The 19,382-nt window shown below is 33.6% G+C and overlaps 1 protein-coding gene across 1 annotated transcript; it reads right to left on the bottom strand.

Annotated features, from left to right (window-relative positions):
* Positions 1–439: 439 nt before the first annotated feature.
* On the bottom strand, positions 440–18,926 carry LOC132713609 (uncharacterized). The gene is made up of 8 exons (XM_060696251.1): positions 18,687–18,926; positions 15,967–16,136; positions 14,513–15,130; positions 12,722–12,835; positions 9,074–9,217; positions 6,883–7,011; positions 4,396–4,471; positions 440–3,558 (listed from the first exon to the last, which is right to left on the bottom strand). The coding sequence occupies exons 2-8, from the start codon at positions 15,988–15,990 to the stop codon at positions 1,055–1,057; spliced, it is 3,609 nt and encodes a 1,202-aa protein (XP_060552234.1). The 5' UTR covers positions 15,991–16,136; positions 18,687–18,926; the 3' UTR covers positions 440–1,054.
* Positions 18,927–19,382: the final 456 nt, after the last annotated feature.

Below are 19,382 nucleotides of genomic sequence, written 5' to 3'. Positions count from 1 at the left end.
TTACTCAAGTATTTGATTTGTTTTCTCGTTGTTTCTTGACATTTAAAACTTACAAACTTTTAGCAAAATCAGTTCAAATAATTAAATTTTCCTGCCGAGTACAAAAATATTATTATCTTGAATATAAGCGGCACAATACTTTTACAAAAATATTGCCGCGTCACAAACTTCAAGTTTGCCGCGACAGCCGTACTCGCCGCATGATAATAGTAAATCATAGTTTGTTTTACGTGTTTGTAGGCTGTTTTTATTTAAAAATCTTCTTATTTTTTGACATATTGACTATTAAATTATTTTTTTTTACAAAATTACAAAAGTATCAAATCCAGTACCGGTATTTTACGAAACGGTATATACCGGTAATTTACGAAGTTACTATTCGGTATAGGACCGATACCGGGAACCGGTGTGCAACCCTAATTGCATATTTACAAAAATATCAAAGATGTTGAAAATGTGCTTACACGATTATTTTTTAAATATCTTTTTAGTTTTTTTTGTGTTTGTTCTTAAACTGACTTGTGTTGTTGCTGTACATGATGTAGCCAGTTTTCTTGTGTTTTCTATTTACAACTAATATTAAGGATTCTTTCTAAATTGATAAAAGATACAATATACATTGCCCGATACAAAGTTTACTGTGTGAACTACTCAACCACTACTTTTAATGATGACATGGGTTGTAATATAATAATTTTTACCTTATTAAAGAACTTTATGTTTATGATCATTCACACAGTTCTGTGCAATTCAAAACCATGGATTACTCAACTGTATTAACTTTATTTTCATTAATGAAAACTGAAGATTACTATGATTATACCAGAATTAGAATCATTGCTGCCATTAATACAATGTAAATGTTTTTCCTGAATCTGTGTTTCTAAATTTTAAATGATCGGGTGATGTTACTAAAGATATATTACACAATAACTGTCAATGAAATGATCTGATGAGCTATAATATACAACCCCAGACTTCATATATAACATAATAATACAAGCTGTACATATGTATACAAATCATCTATTATGCTAGATTAAAGTTGAAACCATCATCGGGTATTAACTGCCATATCTGAATAGACCTTTCGTAGTTTTGTAGGTTGAACACCTTCACTAAGAAACGAAGATCTTCGTTTGGACCTTCTTAAAGGATTGTTGGCCTCTGAAGATACGCCAGTATTGTTTTTACCTGAAGTATCCTTCACTACTGAACCATTTCCTGAGCTTTGGTTGCTGCATAAAGCTGCAGCAATTGATTGTGGAGACAAATTTGAACATTCAGGGGAATCACATTTACCTATATCACTCACTGACATTCCGGACCGAAGTTTGAATTTTAAATCAACGTTCGAGCTCTGCAAGAAAGCTGGGCTTTCTAGTTTTCTTGACACCTGTTTAACGTCAAATGGTAATTTTATCTGTTTCGTTACTTTGGATGGTGACACTGGGGCGGAGCTCCCAGATCGAATCGGACGTTTTACTGGACTGTCCTTTGGGGTGTTTGAACATGAACGTGTATGCATTCCTTCAGACTGAACCCTTCGTAACGAGTTTTTAATCAATGAATCAGAGACACTAGAAAGATTTATTTTGTCCTGTGATTTGGAACTTACAGCAAATACTGAACCGTCTTCATTAAATGGAGACGAAATTCCGAATGAACGAGTTGAACGTGTCTCCCTTTTACCAACTGGGGAACTTTCTACCGAGTCCATACTTTTAACGCTCAGTTGACTTGAATTATCCAGTATAGATGAGCTAGATTTACTGGGTGTTGGTGGAAAAGGTGACTCACTTGAGATAGACATTGGCGAGGGAATACCGTACTCGTCAATTTTCATAGTATTGAGATCAACGTCCACATGCAACGGCTGAATTAATGGTGGTGGTGTAGTGTGACAAGGACTTGTTCGGTTACAGCTGTGTTTAGACTGATGGTGTTTTCTGTCACAGCACCCTTGACAACAGTTTGAATGTAGAGATTCTCCTTCAGAAGAAGCCGACATAATTGACACGCTATCATCATTTGGTGATCTAGCGTCATTTTTAACACCATAAGCATCCACAGACAAAGGCTTTGTTTTTCCCATACTATTTTTTGAAATAAGCCTTTCTGGGGTTTTCGGAGCCATCAGTAATGATTTCAGAGTCTGATAGTCCTCTTTCCTTTCCCGTTCTTCAACTTCCGCCATTATCCTTTCTTCTTTACTCTTGCGGATCATATCCCTGAACACACTTGGTGTTTTCATTTTTTTCTCCTCAGCATTATCAACTTTTACATTAACTTTGTATCCACTTTGTTTTTTACTGTGATATTCCCCTCTAACCTGACCTCCTATATCCTCCATCACAACTGCTGGTTTAAGGACAGACATTTCATACAATAAACTCCTGTACAAAGTTAGTTTCTGTTTCGAAACCTCAGCTTCCATCTCCTCCGATATAAAGTTGCTAAGCGACAAGGAATTCTTCATCGACATCTTCGAGTTCTCTAGACTTGACCTCTTCTTTAGTCCAAGCAACTTATCAATATTCTTAGCCAACAAAGTCGGCCCTGCAGGTAATTCACACTCAATATCCTCTAAATCACTATAGGGATTATACTTCAACCCTTTGAAGGCACCTCTTAGCTGTTTATCCAGCTTTCGTCTTGGAATCCACATCAGTAACTTTTTCCTTGAAAGTCTCGGTACTCGTATAGTGAACTTTTTCATACTTTTCCACTTTTCTATACTAGACATACTCAGCCCAGTATTAATCTTATTCATGAATTCTTTCACTTCAGATTTCTTGAATTTGTATATATGGTTCTGTTTATGCATATTAGCAATACGTCGAGGACGATACAAAATTGGATAGGCCAATGGCTTTTTTCTCAATTTCTCAAGAAATGTGTTTTTCACGGGGGTCCTACAAAAGGTGCCCGTGTCTTCAACAACACTCATTGGAGTGTCAACATGTACGTAATTCTTAATTCTCTGTCCTAACAATGAGCTAATAGGTATATCCAGAAAATTATTTTCATGAACTGTTTTCGTGTTCGGTTCAGTCTCAGCACCGTCAGAATCGGGCTCGGCTTCTTCCACAACTGCGTCTTTATGACTGTCCATAGAGAAGGAATAAGAGAGGCGTTTTCTCGAACCATGATTCGTATCATCCCGGCTCAACTGTGAGATTAATGATCTTGGAGTTTTAGGTGTGACGGGAGAAACAGGTTCGATGTCGTCCAGTATTTCACAACTGACTTCTTCAATACTAAGCCTTTGTTCACGCAATTTAGCCGCAGTATGTTTAGGAACAAGATTGAGATAGGCAGAGAACTTGTCAAGTGACAATTTAGGCCAATTTCTATCAACATCAGTTTTTGGGCTCATGGCTTGGATCTGAACAGACGAGGCAGAATCACGTGAAGGGACACTGGCATACATATTTTGTAGATCAAGAGGACGCTCTGTGCACTCTTTATGGTGGCTTCGCATCTTATCTTTGCTCAAAAACTCTTTTTCACAGAAGTAACATATGTAGATTTCAGCTGAGAATGGCAGGAACAGATCTACAAAAAGACATCAACAGTTTTCTAAATATAATGCCCACCATAAAAAGTGCTCCAAACATAATAAATAACCCAAATACTTCTAAAAAATAAACCTAAATATGATAAGCACACATGCAGCTAAGAGAACAATCCTAAATATATGGCCATCAGGCCACTGTTCAATAAATTGGTCATGAATATTAAGTCACTTCTACTTGTAATGAAAAATATTAAATATGCTGTATAGTCACTAAATTCAGAAATGGGAGAGCACTCCATTACATTAAGTGTTTGTACCATAAAATATGTTGCAAAAACTGATTCTGGTTAACCCTTTACCTATGGGTACCAAAAATGATAAGTCTTTTTCCACCAGTATAGAGCCAAGCCAGGCTGTACTATGTAGTTCCAATCATTCTGGCCAGGCTCTATACTGAAGGCTGGCCCACTTTATATTTTCACCTCAAGATCTATAAAGTATCAAAGGTGGAAGCTTAAAAAGTGAATACCAGAAGTCAGAGATCTGCCATGAATTTGAAATTACTGGGCCGTGGGCCCACTTGGTCTGAAAATAATGGGCCATTTTGATATCCCATCCTCGGCAGATCTCTGGTAGTTATATGCCAATTAAGGATATGAACACAGGTATTCTCTTCGTCTATTCAATTTCTTGTTGTTGTTTCATAAACCATGAGAGAAGATTTAAAGGAATATTCACAGTCATAAATACATCTTTCATATTGCTATTACAATCTAGGAGACTTTATTAATTGGGCTCAATTTCCCTTGTATATCATACAAACATTGTCACTAGACACTGCTCTACATGTAACAAGGGTTTATATGAGATCTTACCTTGTGGAAACATTCTAATTTTGACAGGAGATGATGGGTATGACCCTGTCTTCACTGTATCCTCATTCTGTATATCCTGAATACAAGAAAGGAAAACCTAGTTAAAATAATCACAATAATACATCCCATGTCTACAACAGCTGAAATAAATACTGTTTATCAGAACTTTCCTATGTGGAATTTTCTATATAATGTATCTGTGCTCTTGACTGAGAATCCAATATGAAATTTTCTAATGACATATATATGTGTGTTTGATGGAACTTCCCTATGTGAAATTTTCTCAGTGAAATATATTTGTGTTTGACAGAACTTCCCTAGGTGACATTTTTTATGCTTAACAGAACTTTCCTAAATGTGGAATTTTCTCTGAAATATATTTGTGTTTGACAGAACATTTTATTCTAAAGGACTTTATTTTCCTATATATGAATATATGAATTTAACCTACGGCCAGTGCAAACAAAGATCAGCTGGAATATTTGGACCATCTGATCATGGTCTGCACCGTTCACTATTAAGTCAGTAAATTATTTTGAAATATTCCCTTAAAATGTAAAATGGTTTCAAACGGATTGAAAGATGGCCAAATCTTTTAAGGATATTAAACCTTTACTTCATATAGACATGTTTCACACCTTTTCATCCCTCACCTTTTGAGGCCTCAAATAGTGAGAGAAAAAAAAGAGAGTCTAATTTAAGTCACAAACATTGCTGTCCCATCAATGCCAAGAAAATTTTGGACTTGTGAGAGGCTAAAAATGGCCTCAGATTGATCTTAAGGTGTAACCAACACTGAAAAGTCTTTGACTCTATCTCAATCCATTGAGATGTTAATCAGTTTTGATGGAAAAAATCAATGCAAAATTGTGATTTTTGGCAATTTTGAGATGTCCCCTCATTGACGTGGTAATAGGAAATTAAAAAGATTGAGCATGCCGTTACAAAGCTATGGTCCAGTAAATATTTGTGCCAAGTTTGATAAGTATTAAAGCATTTTTTATAGTTTCATAGCAGTTTGAATTTTTAACAGCAGGAGGCTTTTCAATGAAAACAGCCATTTTTCACAAAATGTTCATGCGGTAATGGGTTAAGTGTTATAAGGGTTAAAAGGTGAACGCTCTATAAAATGAACCAATTCCACAAATGGGTTATATCATAAAAATAAACTTAAGATCCAAACTTGAAATATTCTCATATTTTCAAATGTCAAAAACATGAAAATAACTTTCCAACACCTCTATCAACTATAAATTAACTTAGTTCCACATTTGAAAAACCAATATTAACATTAAATCTTCAAGTTTTGACATGAAATAAAGTTAACATATTTTAGTTCCAACACATCATGTGACACTGACACAGTTAGTGTTATCATTACTGCTATAGGCTTTATACAGATATGACATCCATTCCAAATGTCAAACAGGTACAGTATTTATTTTAGGAAAATGAAAAAGGTCAATAACTTATACTTGTTTCTATTTATAGATTTTCCTGCCACCACTTTTTCCAGAATTTTGACATCAATATTTTTTCAAATATTTCATTTTTTTCTTTTTTGTTGATTTTTTTTTGCAGTTAAAATAGGGTTGAGTTTTACTCTAGATTGTGTAGAACAAATTCTTCAACAAATATTTTGCCTTAAATTTTCTGGTCTCATTATACTAGACTGTGTAATAGACCTATCCATTGTAAATTTCAGAGGTGTTTCAAGTTAACAAATGATGCAAAAATTAAACCAACAGACCAGACTCTACACTATATAGAGTCTGGTCTGACAGTGTCAATAATGATATTGGCAAGATTAAATTACCTCTGACTAATAATTATTTCATAGGAATTATTTCAAAAGAACATATCCAAATGATAGTTGATACATTTCTATTGATAAAATGATACATTTCTATTGATTTTATCAATGTTCGAAATATTAAATGAATATGTTCCAATTGTAAACAAGTTCACTTTAAACATAATACAAAATCCATTGAATACCTTCAGTAGTGGCAATACAGATTTTCCACACAAAACTTAACCAAAGAATCTATGCCAGAGTTAAATGGGTCTTGGAAAGTGGCACACAATTAAGACACCAAAGACAACTTTGTGCAATTTCAAATGAACAGGCAAACCTCAACATTACAAATTTACACAATCATAATTCATGTAAGAATTTCTGGTGAATACCTTCAGAATATTTGAGGCTACTGATCTTGAATGCAAATCGTTTGTAAGGAATTTTCTAAATTCATAATGGGCTATATAGTACAATTAAATTCTGTTCTATTCTGTTCTATAAATATAGGCCTTATATAGTGACCTACAATTATGATGACATAAGAAGTAAATGAGATATGGAATTACATGCAAAACTTAAACCAAGTGTTACCCTGTTACAACTTAGGTGATTAGAACAGCCCCACTATTTTTTGAATTAATCAAGCTAAATACGACTTTCCCAAATTTTCAATACAATAAGTTTACCTTGCTCAAACATTCAGAATATCTGGACTCAAAGTTGGAATCATCAACGAGGCTTTGTAATAGATCTTCCCTGCCAACATGCTTGTAACAATTCTTAACAACAGATCGTAGATTATCAGTCCAGTACTTCTGAAAACCGTAAAAAACATCTGACTTTTTAATAATGGAAAATATAAATTAAATTTGTTTAATTTTAAGTTTGCCAATCTAACATGAACTAGAAATGTGTCCATAGGACACGGGTGCCCCCACCGCGCCACTGTTCTGTCAATCTTTTCACTAAGTCAAGGGAAATAACTCTACAAATACTGGATAAATCCACAAGCGAAACCCTAAATCTAAATATGCTGAGCAACCTGCCCATAAGGTTTAATGACTATGTCAAATCCTTTTTCAGTAACTTGAGACACAAGTTGAAAATTGCAAAAATTTTTTAAGTGAAGGGCAATAACTCTAAAAATACTAAATAAATCCAGACGAAAATACCTGGTGCACAACTGCACATGCTGATCAATATTCCTGTAAAGTTACATGACTCTAGGTCAAATACTTTTTGAGTTACGTGCGACACATGTTGAAAATTGCAAAATTTTACTAAGTCAAGGGCAATAACTCTGAAAATACTAAAAATATCCAGACGAAAATACCCAGGTGCACAACTACACATGCTGATCAACATTCCTGTAAAGTTTCATGACTCTAGGTCAAATACTTTTTGAGTTACGTGCGACACAAGTTGAAAATTGCAAAATTTTACTAAGTCAAGGGCAATAACTCTGAAAATACTATAAATATCCAGACGAAAATACCCAGGTGCACAACAACACATGCTGATCAACATTCCTGTAAAGTTTCATGACTCTAGGTCAAATACTTTTTGAGTTACATGCGACACAAGTTGAAAATTGCAAAATTTTACTAAGTCAAGGGCAATAACTCTGAAAATATTAAAAATATCCAGACGAAAATACCCAGGTGCACAACTACACATGCTGATCAACATTCCTGTAAAGTTTCATGACTCTAGGTCAAATACTTTTTGAGTTATATGCGACACAAGTTGAAAATTGCAAAATTTTACTAAGTCAAGGGCAATAACTCTGAAAATACTAAAAATATCCAGATGAAAATACCCAGGTGCACAACTACACATGCTGATCAACATTCCTGTAAAGTTTCATGACTCTAGGTCAAATACTTTTTGAGTTATATGCGACACATGTTGAAAATTGCAAAATTTTACTAAATCAAGGGCAATACAGTAACTCTGAAAATACTAAAAATATCCAGACGAAAATACCCAGGTGCACAACTACACATGCTGACCAACATTCCTGTAAAGTTTCATGACTCTAGGTCAAATACTTTTTGAGTTACGTGCGACACAAAAGTGAACGGACGGACGGAAGGACGGACGGAAGGACGGACGGAAGGACAAGGGTAAATCTAAATGCCCGCCACTAACGTGGGGGCACAAAAATAAGCCTGCTCTTTAACATATTTTATTTTTACTTTGAATATATTCAGATACATTTTCAGTTGATATACTCAATTGATTAATAAATTCCATTGCTGATTGATGAAAAATGATACATTGAGAAGAACTTGTACACATAAGGGTGTAAATAATATATTTTTTACGTCTGAAACTTACATACATTTTACAATTAAATATTACAAGAATCTTTCATAGAACCATGAAAACATTTTAACATACATTATTTCATCAAGTAATACACAAGAGCACAGCAAATACCAGGCAACATATGCCCAGATGCAAATTTGTTTTGGCGTAATCAAAAATAACCTGTTAATTTTTTCATGTGTCATTGAGACCTTTACCTAATGAACTTAAGTTTAATAGAGGTCCCCTACATGCCATAGGCCATGTTTCTACAAAGTGTCTTAAACTTGTTCTAATTAGTTCTCAAGTTATTAACCAGACAAGGAATTTTCTAGTGTCATTGTGACCTTACTATTGACCCAGTTTCCACAAAATCAGTAAAGGGTAATCTACTGGACATGGTCAATGTTCCTACCATGTTCTATAAATCATTTGCTTATTCCATCTTATATTTCTGATCAAACAAGGAAGATGTCACGTAACCATTCACTGTCACATTATGCTCCAACTTTTCAAGTGGGGGCATATAAATCACTGGGACAATCACTATACAGACATTTTTCTTACCTCAGAAAACCAGGCATTTCGACTTGCAGCCCAGACTACATCATCTGGCCACCATTCTGGCTTGGCAGACCTGCGACTATAAAACACCTCCTCTTTACCTGTCACCAACTTCAGTAACTTTGGTATAAACTCCTTTAGCTCTGCCTATGAAAAAAACACATACAAATGCCGATTTTATAAACTTAACTTCACTTCCTTTAAACACCTGTAAAACAATGAATTATATGCAAAAATTTGACAATATTTCTGGCCACATATATACAATGTACTACTTTTTGTACTTCCCAGTTGAGATTTTTACATGCATTATCAGCTGTAAATCTATCACTATCTAACAAAGGGACATGATGAAAACATCACAACTTTACAATGCAGAAGAAAGAAGATACCAATAGGTGTGTCATCTTTACCAAAACTTCATATTTATATAACATTTGCCAAGTTCTGCTTGGAAAATGTGATAATTATGCCAAATATCTAAGCTCTGGACATAATAATTTTTCACAAGAGTTAAATGTGTTTTACCTATATTAGTGATTTCCACTAGACACCTTTTGGGGACAGGTACCCATACCCTAAGGAAGGGGAATTTTGGGCGTTTTAAGACCAAATTCGGAATTTTATGTTATTATATATTTTGTGTATTTTTTATCACACATACTCATTACACTATTTCCTTTCATTGATTTAAATTGTTATTAATTTTCCTACCATTGCAATCAATATCTTGTACATTTTTTTAATGCAAACTAACAAATAAAACAAAAAAACTTTAAGTTGATTTATTTTAGAATTTGGAGGGGATTCCTCTCTGAAATAGGGGAAAAAAACCATATGATTTTGAGAGGGGAATGGTACCCATATTCGGCCCCAAAAACAACCAAACAAGTGCCCTGATTTCTGAGGCCAGACAAATTTTGACCCTAGTAACATGATTTGTATCACTTTTGTAAGGCCAATTTTGACCCTAGTGGCATGATTTGTCTCACTTTTGTAAGGCCAATTTTGACCCTAGTGGCATGATTTGTCTCACTTTTGTAAGGCCACTTTTGACCCTTCTGACATGATTTATATATCATTTTTGTAAGACCCAATTTTGACCCTAGTGACATGATTTATATCACTTTTGTAAGACCACTTTTGACCCTAGTGCCATGATTTATATCACTTTCATAAGGCCACTTTTGACCCTAGTGACATGATTTATATCACTTTTGTAAGGCCACTTTTGACCCTAGTGACATGATTTATATCACTTTTGTAAGGCCACTTTTGACCCTAGTGACATGATTTATATCACTTTCGTAAGGCCACTTTTGACCCTAGTGACATGATTTATATCACTTTTGTAAGGCCAATTTTGACCCTAGTGCCATGATTTATATCACTTATACAAGGCCACTTTTGACCCTAGTGCCATGATTTATATCACTTTTGTAAGGCCAATTTTGACCTTAATGGCATGATTTATACTCTTTTGTAAGGCCAATTTTGACCCTAGTGACATGATTTATATCACTTTTGTAAGGCCAATTTTGACCCAAGTGACATAATTTATATCACTTTTATAATTAAGGCCAATTTTGACCCTAGTGACATGCAGTGATTTTTCTCTCTGTATTGGGAAGAGGCTTTAGCCTCTTGATTTTGGGAAAAATGAGCGCTAAAATTGCTGATTTGGGAAGTAAAAAAGCTGGATTTAGTTCAGATTTTTGGGAAAATTGCATGATTTTAAAGAAAATTTCAATTGGGAAGAGGCCTTTTTTCGGAGTCTGTTATAGAAGTAGGAAAATCACTGGACATGATTTATATCACTTTTGTTAGGCCAATTTTGACCCTAGTGACATGATTTATATCACTTTTGTAAGGCCAATTTTGACCCTAGTGACATAATTTATATCACTTTTGTAAGGCCAATTTTGACCCTAGTGACATGATTTATATCACTTTTGTAAGGCCAATTTTGACCCTAGTGACATAATTTATATCACTTTTGTAAGGCCAATTTTGACCCTAGTGACATGCAGTGATTTTTCTCTCTGTATTGGGAAGAGGCTTTAGCCTCTTGATTTTGGGAAAAATGAGCGCTAAAATTGCTGATTTGGGAAGTAAAAAAGCTGGATTTAGTTCAGATTTTTGGGAAAATTGCATGATTTTAAAGAAAATTTCAATTGGGAAGAGGCCTTTTTTCGGAGTCTGTTATAGAAGTAGGAAAATCACTGGTCACATGATTTATATCACTTTTGTTAGGCCACTTTTGACCCTAGTGACATGATTTGTATCACTTTTGTAAGGCCAATTTTGACCCTAGTGACATAATTTATATCACTTTTGTAAGGCCAATTTTGACCCTAGAGACATAATTTATATCACTTTTGTAAGGCCAATTTTGACCCTAGTGACATAATTTATATCACTTTTGAAAGGCCAATTTTGACCCTAGTGACATGATTTATATCGCTTTTGTTAGGCCAATTTTGACCCTAGAGACATGATTTATATCACTTTTGTTAGGCCAATTTTCACCCTAGAGACATAATTTATATCACTTTTGTAAGGCCAATTTTGACCCTAGTGACATGATTTATATCACTTTTGTTAGGCCAATTTTGACCCTAGTGACAGATTTATATCACTTATGTATGACCTATATTGACCCTAGCTACATGATTTATGCTTTTCTCTCATCGATTCGTGACTCTTATTTGGAAAAATTGCACTTACACAACAAATATCAGACATACATACAGTTCAATTAGCGCATTTGTTAAATAAATTCATTATCTAAAAGTTCAAAAACTTTAAATTACTTTTAAAAACAACCCCTCAAAGATTAGAGCATCTGAACATGTCAACCATGACTGTCTTGCTCAGCTGGACGCTTACCCATCGATTCGTGAAATCCGATTTACCCTGTGACGTCATCAAAATATAGGTGCTCACACCACTAAATGTTCGCATGGTTATTTTCAGTCCGATCTGATCAATATATGTTTCAAAGTCTTAAGTAAATTCTTACAGCATAATGAATATTTTTTGGCTTAATTGTAAGTGTTTATGATAAATTAAAACATCAATATCGAATATTTTTAAGTAATTAGGTAATCAGCTGATTGTAGGGTAAGCTCATTTACACCTGTTCAATTACGCATTTTGATTGGATAAAATGGTCAAATCGTGTGACTAATAAAACTTGTGTAGTTTTCGGATGGTGTATATGTCCTTGCAGAAATATTTATACCAGACAATTATTTAGGTCACGAATCGATGAGAAGGCACGAATCGATGAGAATAAGGCATATATCACCTTTGTATGAACAATTTTGACTCCAATGACATGATTTATATCACTTTGGTAACACCACTTTTTGACCCAAGTGGCATTATTTACACCCATACAATTCAATAAATATTAACAACAACAAAAAAATCACAGAAAATATTTTTATCAGCCTACTAAGGTTAGCATGAAGACTTGAATAAACAGGACACAATTTGTACAAGCTGTTGATAAGTGAATGCAATTAATGATTTTGCTGTCCAATACGTCATTGTTCAAGATCATCAAAACAGATGTTTACTTACTATATGACAAACATTCATGATATAAAATCAGCCAGGAGATTAACAGATTTCAATATAACATACCTTTGACATGGTATCCAACTTCACAGTTGGCAGATCTATTTCTCTCTTGGATGACAGAGTTCCAGCATTCTCAGACACAGAAATTTCACTAGGCATAGAGTCAGCATTTACCTCCTTAAAATAGAAATAGGGGAAAGTAACTTTCATGGTTAAACATTGCGACAAAAAACTCCTTTCTAAAATAATTGATGGGTTTTGCATTACGTTAAATAATCCAAATAACAAAATTTTTGTAACAGAATATTAATTCAGTATGAAACAATACAAAACATGCTCAGTAAAGGCAGACTGTGACACATGAATTCTAAGTGATGCATAATTTGGTTTTTCTATGCATATTTGATGCTGGTACACATGCTGTGTAGAGCTCTGAGTATATAAGAAAATATGAAAGCAGTACCATTATAAACTTTAAACTTAAGAAGCCTTCAAGGGAAATAATACTTTTTAGTTTTTAGCTAAGTTTGACTGACTTTCTAAAGTCAAAAGTAAAATTCATATCTGATATCATCTATAAAAATATACACAACTAATACTGGGAAAACTAGTCCTCAGGGTTGTCATTAACATTTTTCGCAGAAGGTTTGTTTTGGACTTGAGGCGGCCATTTCTGTTTTTATCAAGCATTTTTAATTTTGAGGCAGCCCATAATGCATTTGAGACAGTCATTTTGGCCTCCTGCCGCCTCTTAATGACAACCCTGAGTCCTACATAACAGGGCTCTCAGTAGGGTCAGAATTTCACGAGTCAAAGACTCTTTGGCCAAAATTTTCATGAGTCAAATCATTTTTTTTCTAGTGTCATTTGACTACATGAATCATTTTTATGTTACAAAAATGACTGTATTAGAGGTCATTTTTGGAGATTCCAAAGTCTAAATTGACAGAAAAAATCCATAATCCCCCCCCCCTCCTCCACCTAAAAAAAGCACAAATAAAACAAAAAATTGAATTGTTGTGAAAGAATAAAATAAGCAGCAGCTTTTCTGATTAAATGTATAAGATATAAAAAAATTATCTTTACTGGTATGCTATATCATATTAATTTTAAATACCAAAATGTACCTTGGAATATTTAATGGAAAAAGAAATAACAAATGCACAGGTACTCCAAGTAAATCAAAGACCTATTATAAACCTTTAAAAGCAATCAATAATTGACACCTCAAGTATGTAATTCTTATCAGTTGTGTAGAGCTATTTTTAGCACTGTCAAATTGCAGCCACTGAATTGTCGCGCTTCAGTGCACAGGGTATAAACAATTGCCGTGTGTAAAGCATTTTATACACCAAAGCATTTTATACACCGCTTATACTGCCTGCTGTCATTTTTTATGAGTGAGATTTGAACATATGTAGGATTTGATAGGTAATTAGGGGTGGATTAAAGGTAATTATTATTGCATAGCTGAAATTCCCATGTGGCAAATTGACTCTTGAGCAGATTTTATCACGTGTCAAATTTGTGCATTTCCCGATTTTCACGAGTCAAAACCCGGATCCCCGTGTCAATCGAGAGCCCTGTACATAATATCTGAGACTAAACCAATTAAGTTTAATTCTTACAACACTATTCAATTTATTAAATGGACTTGCCCATCTTTCAATCTGGACAAAACCATTCATCTTATTTTAAGGAGTTTTAATTAAAATATAATTATATATACTGAGAATGCATGTTTAACACAACAAATGTTTTACAACACACTTTTAAAGCATAGAAGGTAGATCTAATAGAAGGAATATCAATTAATACATTCAATCAGTACAAACAATAACAAGACATACTGACCTTTGTCGGTGTACTGTTACTCGTATCCTCGGAACTTTTATATGGAGCTGCTGTCTCCGGTTTATCAGTTGTGACATCTGGTGCAGGTGTTGCCGCAGGCGCTACGGCAGACTGAACGGCAGGTTTCAATCTAGGACTGTTTCTAGTCGGTTTAATATCAGAACCTTTTTCACCAGTGTCCTGTAGTGTCTTGGCAACATCTAAAGCTGGCTTGACTTTTGTTGATGTTTGTACCATAGGACTAGTCTGGGCTTTCACACTACTCTCAGCTTTTATTTTAGGACTTCTCTGAGGGGTGCTTAAATAAGGTAGAGTTTTCTTCTGACCTTTTGTTCCCGATACAGTTATCTTAGCCTCTGTGACATTTGACTTTGATTCCACAGTTTTACCAACTTTTTCAGTTTTTACCTGCTTACTTGTTGACTGGCCAGCTTTCACAACCTCCTTTGAATCAGATTTTGATTTTGTTGGTAATGTAAGTGAATCTTTCCGTAAATTTTTCGGCGAATTTCTAATACAGACACGCTGCTGACATCTTGCTTTCCTGGTACCCATGCCGCCAAACATTGTCATGTCTTTGCAGTTGGAACACTTGCCACAATTTTCTTTCTTACAGTTCTGAAAAATGAATGCACTAAGCTTTGAATGGTTATAAATAAGCCCTTATGAATCATTCATTTTCCTCTTTGATTATTTCTGAAACGCATATTCATTCTAAATTTTTTCTATAGTAAAAGTTATCTTTGTTTAAAATACACATAAAACAATCTCACATTCAAATCTTCTTGATTGGATAACTAATTTTAAAGTCTAGTATGTCAGACTATAACAATGGTTTACGTAAACTTGAAATTAATATTCCTTGTACAGAACTAAGAATTAAAATTCAGTCCTTTCTATTTTTGGAAAAATACCTTAGAAAGTTTGGAAATATTAATTCAAGAAATTTGCCAAATTAGAAAATGTTCTACAATCTATGCTTTGGCTATTGTAGTTACAGAAAGGAAGATAATGTTGTCAGACTGTCACAGATGAGCACAACATCTTTCCAGCTGCACTGGTAGAGAAAGACCACAAGTGCACCTTTGCGCATAATTTCAGACGCACGAGTAGAACCATCAACCATCAAAACCCACTTTGTGATTGAGGAAGAGATGTTGTTAAAAAAAATGTGGATAGTGAAGGAAAGGCATATTGCCATCACAATTTAAGCTCTCCTGTAAGTAGGTGGAATTTCAGAAGATTTTTTTTCTTTTTGCAACATTGCCCAACTAGAACCCTTCTGAATCTGGAGACATTCAAGCAGTTTTAAAAGGGTGTTTTTTTAATATGAATAAAATATTCAAGAGTAGTTTTCGTAACACAACTGTTCTGTTATGCTTTTGATAGTGGAAATCTTGAGTTACCCAAAATAAATTCTGAGAAACAGAAAGTTTAATAATTTTGACACTAACCGCACAAGAGTGACAGTTCCTCATTTTCTTCAACTTTACCCTTCTCTGAGATGGTCAAATGAATCTTGCTGGCTATAATTATCCTACAGAGTTTATGTCACTGATTATCCCAAGATAATCTCATGGACATTTTAATTGACAGCTATCTCACATCCATAGTCCATCACAGCCTGTAATTTAGAAAAAAGTAACTAAAATAAGCCATGATAAATATATAATTTATTTATCATACAATACATTTAAAGCAGCACTCCTCCAGATTCATGCTAAATTTCATGACAATTTTGAAAATGTATTTGAATGTGTAATATTGAGAAGTAACCAAAAGGAAGCAATTTAAACATTATTTATGGCTCTTACAAACCATATAAATTACCAAAATGTGGTCAAAATACGCATAAATAGCCTTTACTGCATTAGCAACGCAGGAAAATATAGTTGTAAATCCTGAAAAATCAGTCATTAATCACGCATATGTAAAATATTACTTGAATCTTGAAACTTTTTACTTTTCCTTACATCTTAGTACATTTTTCTCAAGTTTGATTTTATTGATTGAAATATTTTGACTCATCTTGAGGCATGTAGCTTTAATATGATACCTTCAGCAGATTTTGGTAAAACTATTAAGACAAATTCCAAGAATTACTAATATTAATGTCAAGTATTTTGTGCACATCTAACATTTTAATGAGAATATATAGAATTCAAAAATCAATTCGTGATTGAAAATTTGTCACTTTTATTAATAGAAATGTATGTCATTTTGGATCATCAAATTTCAGACACCTATTTATTGTTAAAAAAAATACAATTTCAAAGCTGAAAAATTCATACACAGTCACTTCTGATAAAGATGAAAAGGACAGGAAGTTAAAACAGTAACAAGACCAAATGTCAAAGGGTTAAAAGAATGTGCAACTTGACCGGGGCTCGAACCCCGGACCCTTGGAATACTGTTCTGTGGCTCTACAAACTGAGCTATCTGGCCGCTTACACAACTTCTCCCTAAATAGTGTCCTGTGAACAGTTCTGGCCCATGACAAAAAATTCACCATTGGTTTAAAGACCAAGAAAATGGAATGGTAGGCATTTTTTTTCTTTATGATGAAGAAAAGACATAAAAAAAATTTTTTTACCATGCTACTAATCTATTGTATTCTTCTATTTAGAAAAAAAAGATTCCTTAAATGTTGAATAAAACCAAAGTATTATTTGATTCATGTTTATATTTCTCCAAATATAAATTGACAAAAATTATCGTAAAGTTGGGCCCCAAACTTTTTTGATACGCCCTTAGATTTTCAATGTTAGGGGCCCAGCAGCTACAGAGTCTGTATTTTTGAAAAGTGCCAGTAATCTTGGAAGTATCACTGGACCTATACAGTTTTACCTGAACCTATGTCAAGATGGCACACAACCTGACCAAAGTAATCAATGTGCTATTCATTGACATACTGTCTGCATGAAAGAATCATTAATTAGATTTCATTTTCTCTTTTTTTTTGGCAAAAATTTATTACTGAATATTACATTACCATTCACAGCATAAATGTATAATTATCTTATTTTGAATAAAGATTTTTCTCCATAAGCAAAGGAATGGGGACTTGACCAAATATATGCATAATCGAAACAAAATTAACTTTTCATTTGTTGCTCATAATCATATGTTAAAAATATGTTGGTTTTTGCACAACCTTTGAGAAAACATTAATCATATCATTTTTACATTTATAAATATTATTTATGCTTAAATGGTCAACAGAAACATTTAAACATTTTCTTCATCAATTATATTAAATTGCAAAAATAAATTCATTTTTCAAAATGAGAGAAATATAAAACTATTTTTAACTAAAGTCATAATTTTTTGTGTGGTGAAATATACATTGTCCTCATATTATTCAACTATATTCTTAATTATCACTCGACCTTTGACTCAGCATGCGGTGTATTGTAAATAAAAAAAATCTTTACAACTGAGTTGTGACTTTCTGAGTTTAAATTAAAACAAATTTACCTTTATAATTAAGTAGCTTATGAAGTAATGCATGACATACTCAGTTACATAAACTTTAACCCCACTAGATCAAAAATTATTTATTTTTATATATTATAATCTCTACATGACATTCAATTTTCACAGAAGACAACCACAAAAAATTCCTCTAAATTATTATATTGTAGCAAAAAAATTTAACCCTTCATACCTTGATTATAATAAAAACACATGGATAAAAAGGCTTTTTTAATAAACTCATAACACATTTAATAAGAGCCTTTTGAATAAATCCCAATAATCAATAACCTTTAGAAAACAGCAACAAGTATTCTAAATATAACTTTCATAAATTGGGCAGCATCATCAGATGTATCAAGACTTTCATTATCAGCAGCAAGTGCAGCGTTAACAGTTTAATTTTCTACTCGATACTCTCCTACGTAATTTGTTGAAATATCTAATTGTAACACTTGTAAAATAAACATAAAATATAAAGTACACATTTGTTTACTTATATCTTCCAAATGAAATACCTAAATGAATAAACAATAGTTATTTAAACTATTTCCATCACTGTAAGTCCATTATCGGGTCACCGAAGTGGCAACGGCCTTTGTTGACAGCGGGCCGCCGAGTTTAAACATCAAACTTTTAGCAATTTAACAACGATATTCACTCATAAAAAGTTACAAAGTTTATTCTTTGTAGTACTTACTTGATTTGTACACTTCTGTATTTTAAATATGTCGTTTATTCAACCCAGTAGGCTTGTTTATTGACAAAAATAAAGCCAATATGATTGCGCAAAATGGCGGATTTTCCAGAGAAGCTAACATCCGGGCGTTTTGAGGTCAATATTACCTCCCTTGCCCGGGCGACCAAGACTGTTTACTAAAAGCAGAGCCAAAGAAGTATCTATTTGGACAAGACTGTTTGCTTATGGTCACTTTCCTAATATAGTGATAGTATATATGAATATTCCGCCAGTGAAAATGATTTTAATGATTACGTAATATAGTCTAGTTGGACTACATAAGGCTCTAAATATAAGTGTGTTTTCATTGGTCCTTTGACATTAATTTTTAGAGCTCTTGGTTGTACGATGACTCACAATCATGTGAGCCATTGTTAATGGCACGTCACTATTTGACCTTCTGGCGTCATTGTCATGGCTTAATACGTGACATAAATTGAACAGATTAAGCAATAATTTAAATAGTAAGTAAACAAACGATTAATAAGACTTTCTAATATAGCTGTGTATAACTTGAAAACGTACAGTCGTCAAGAATGTTTGAATAAAATGAAATGACGTTTAAGAAACATCACGAAAAATAGTTATAAAAGATTCTAGTACATTAAATGTTGAAGATTGGATTCATACCGCTTAAGCCGGTGGTAGGGGCATGAG

This window comes from Ruditapes philippinarum, unplaced genomic scaffold (assembly GCF_026571515.1).
Source record: "Ruditapes philippinarum isolate M1 unplaced genomic scaffold, ASM2657151v2 ctg5273_1_1_1_1, whole genome shotgun sequence".
In the NCBI taxonomy this organism is placed as follows: domain Eukaryota; kingdom Metazoa; phylum Mollusca; class Bivalvia; order Venerida; family Veneridae; genus Ruditapes; species Ruditapes philippinarum.
Note: the sequence above shows the minus strand (reverse complement) of the source record. Positions and strands in the feature narration are given on the sequence as shown.

Coding starts and splice junctions, on each gene's coding strand:
- LOC132713609 (XM_060696251.1), bottom strand. CDS start 15,990: ATGAGGAACTGTCACTCTTGTGCG. Junction 7,012..9,073: donor GAAATGCCTGGTTTTCTGAG/GTAAGAAAAATG, acceptor TACGGTTTTCAG/AAGTACTGGACTGATAATCT. Junction 3,559..4,395: donor AATTAGAATGTTTCCACAAG/GTAAGATCTCAT, acceptor GTCTTTTTGTAG/ATCTGTTCCTGCCATTCTCA.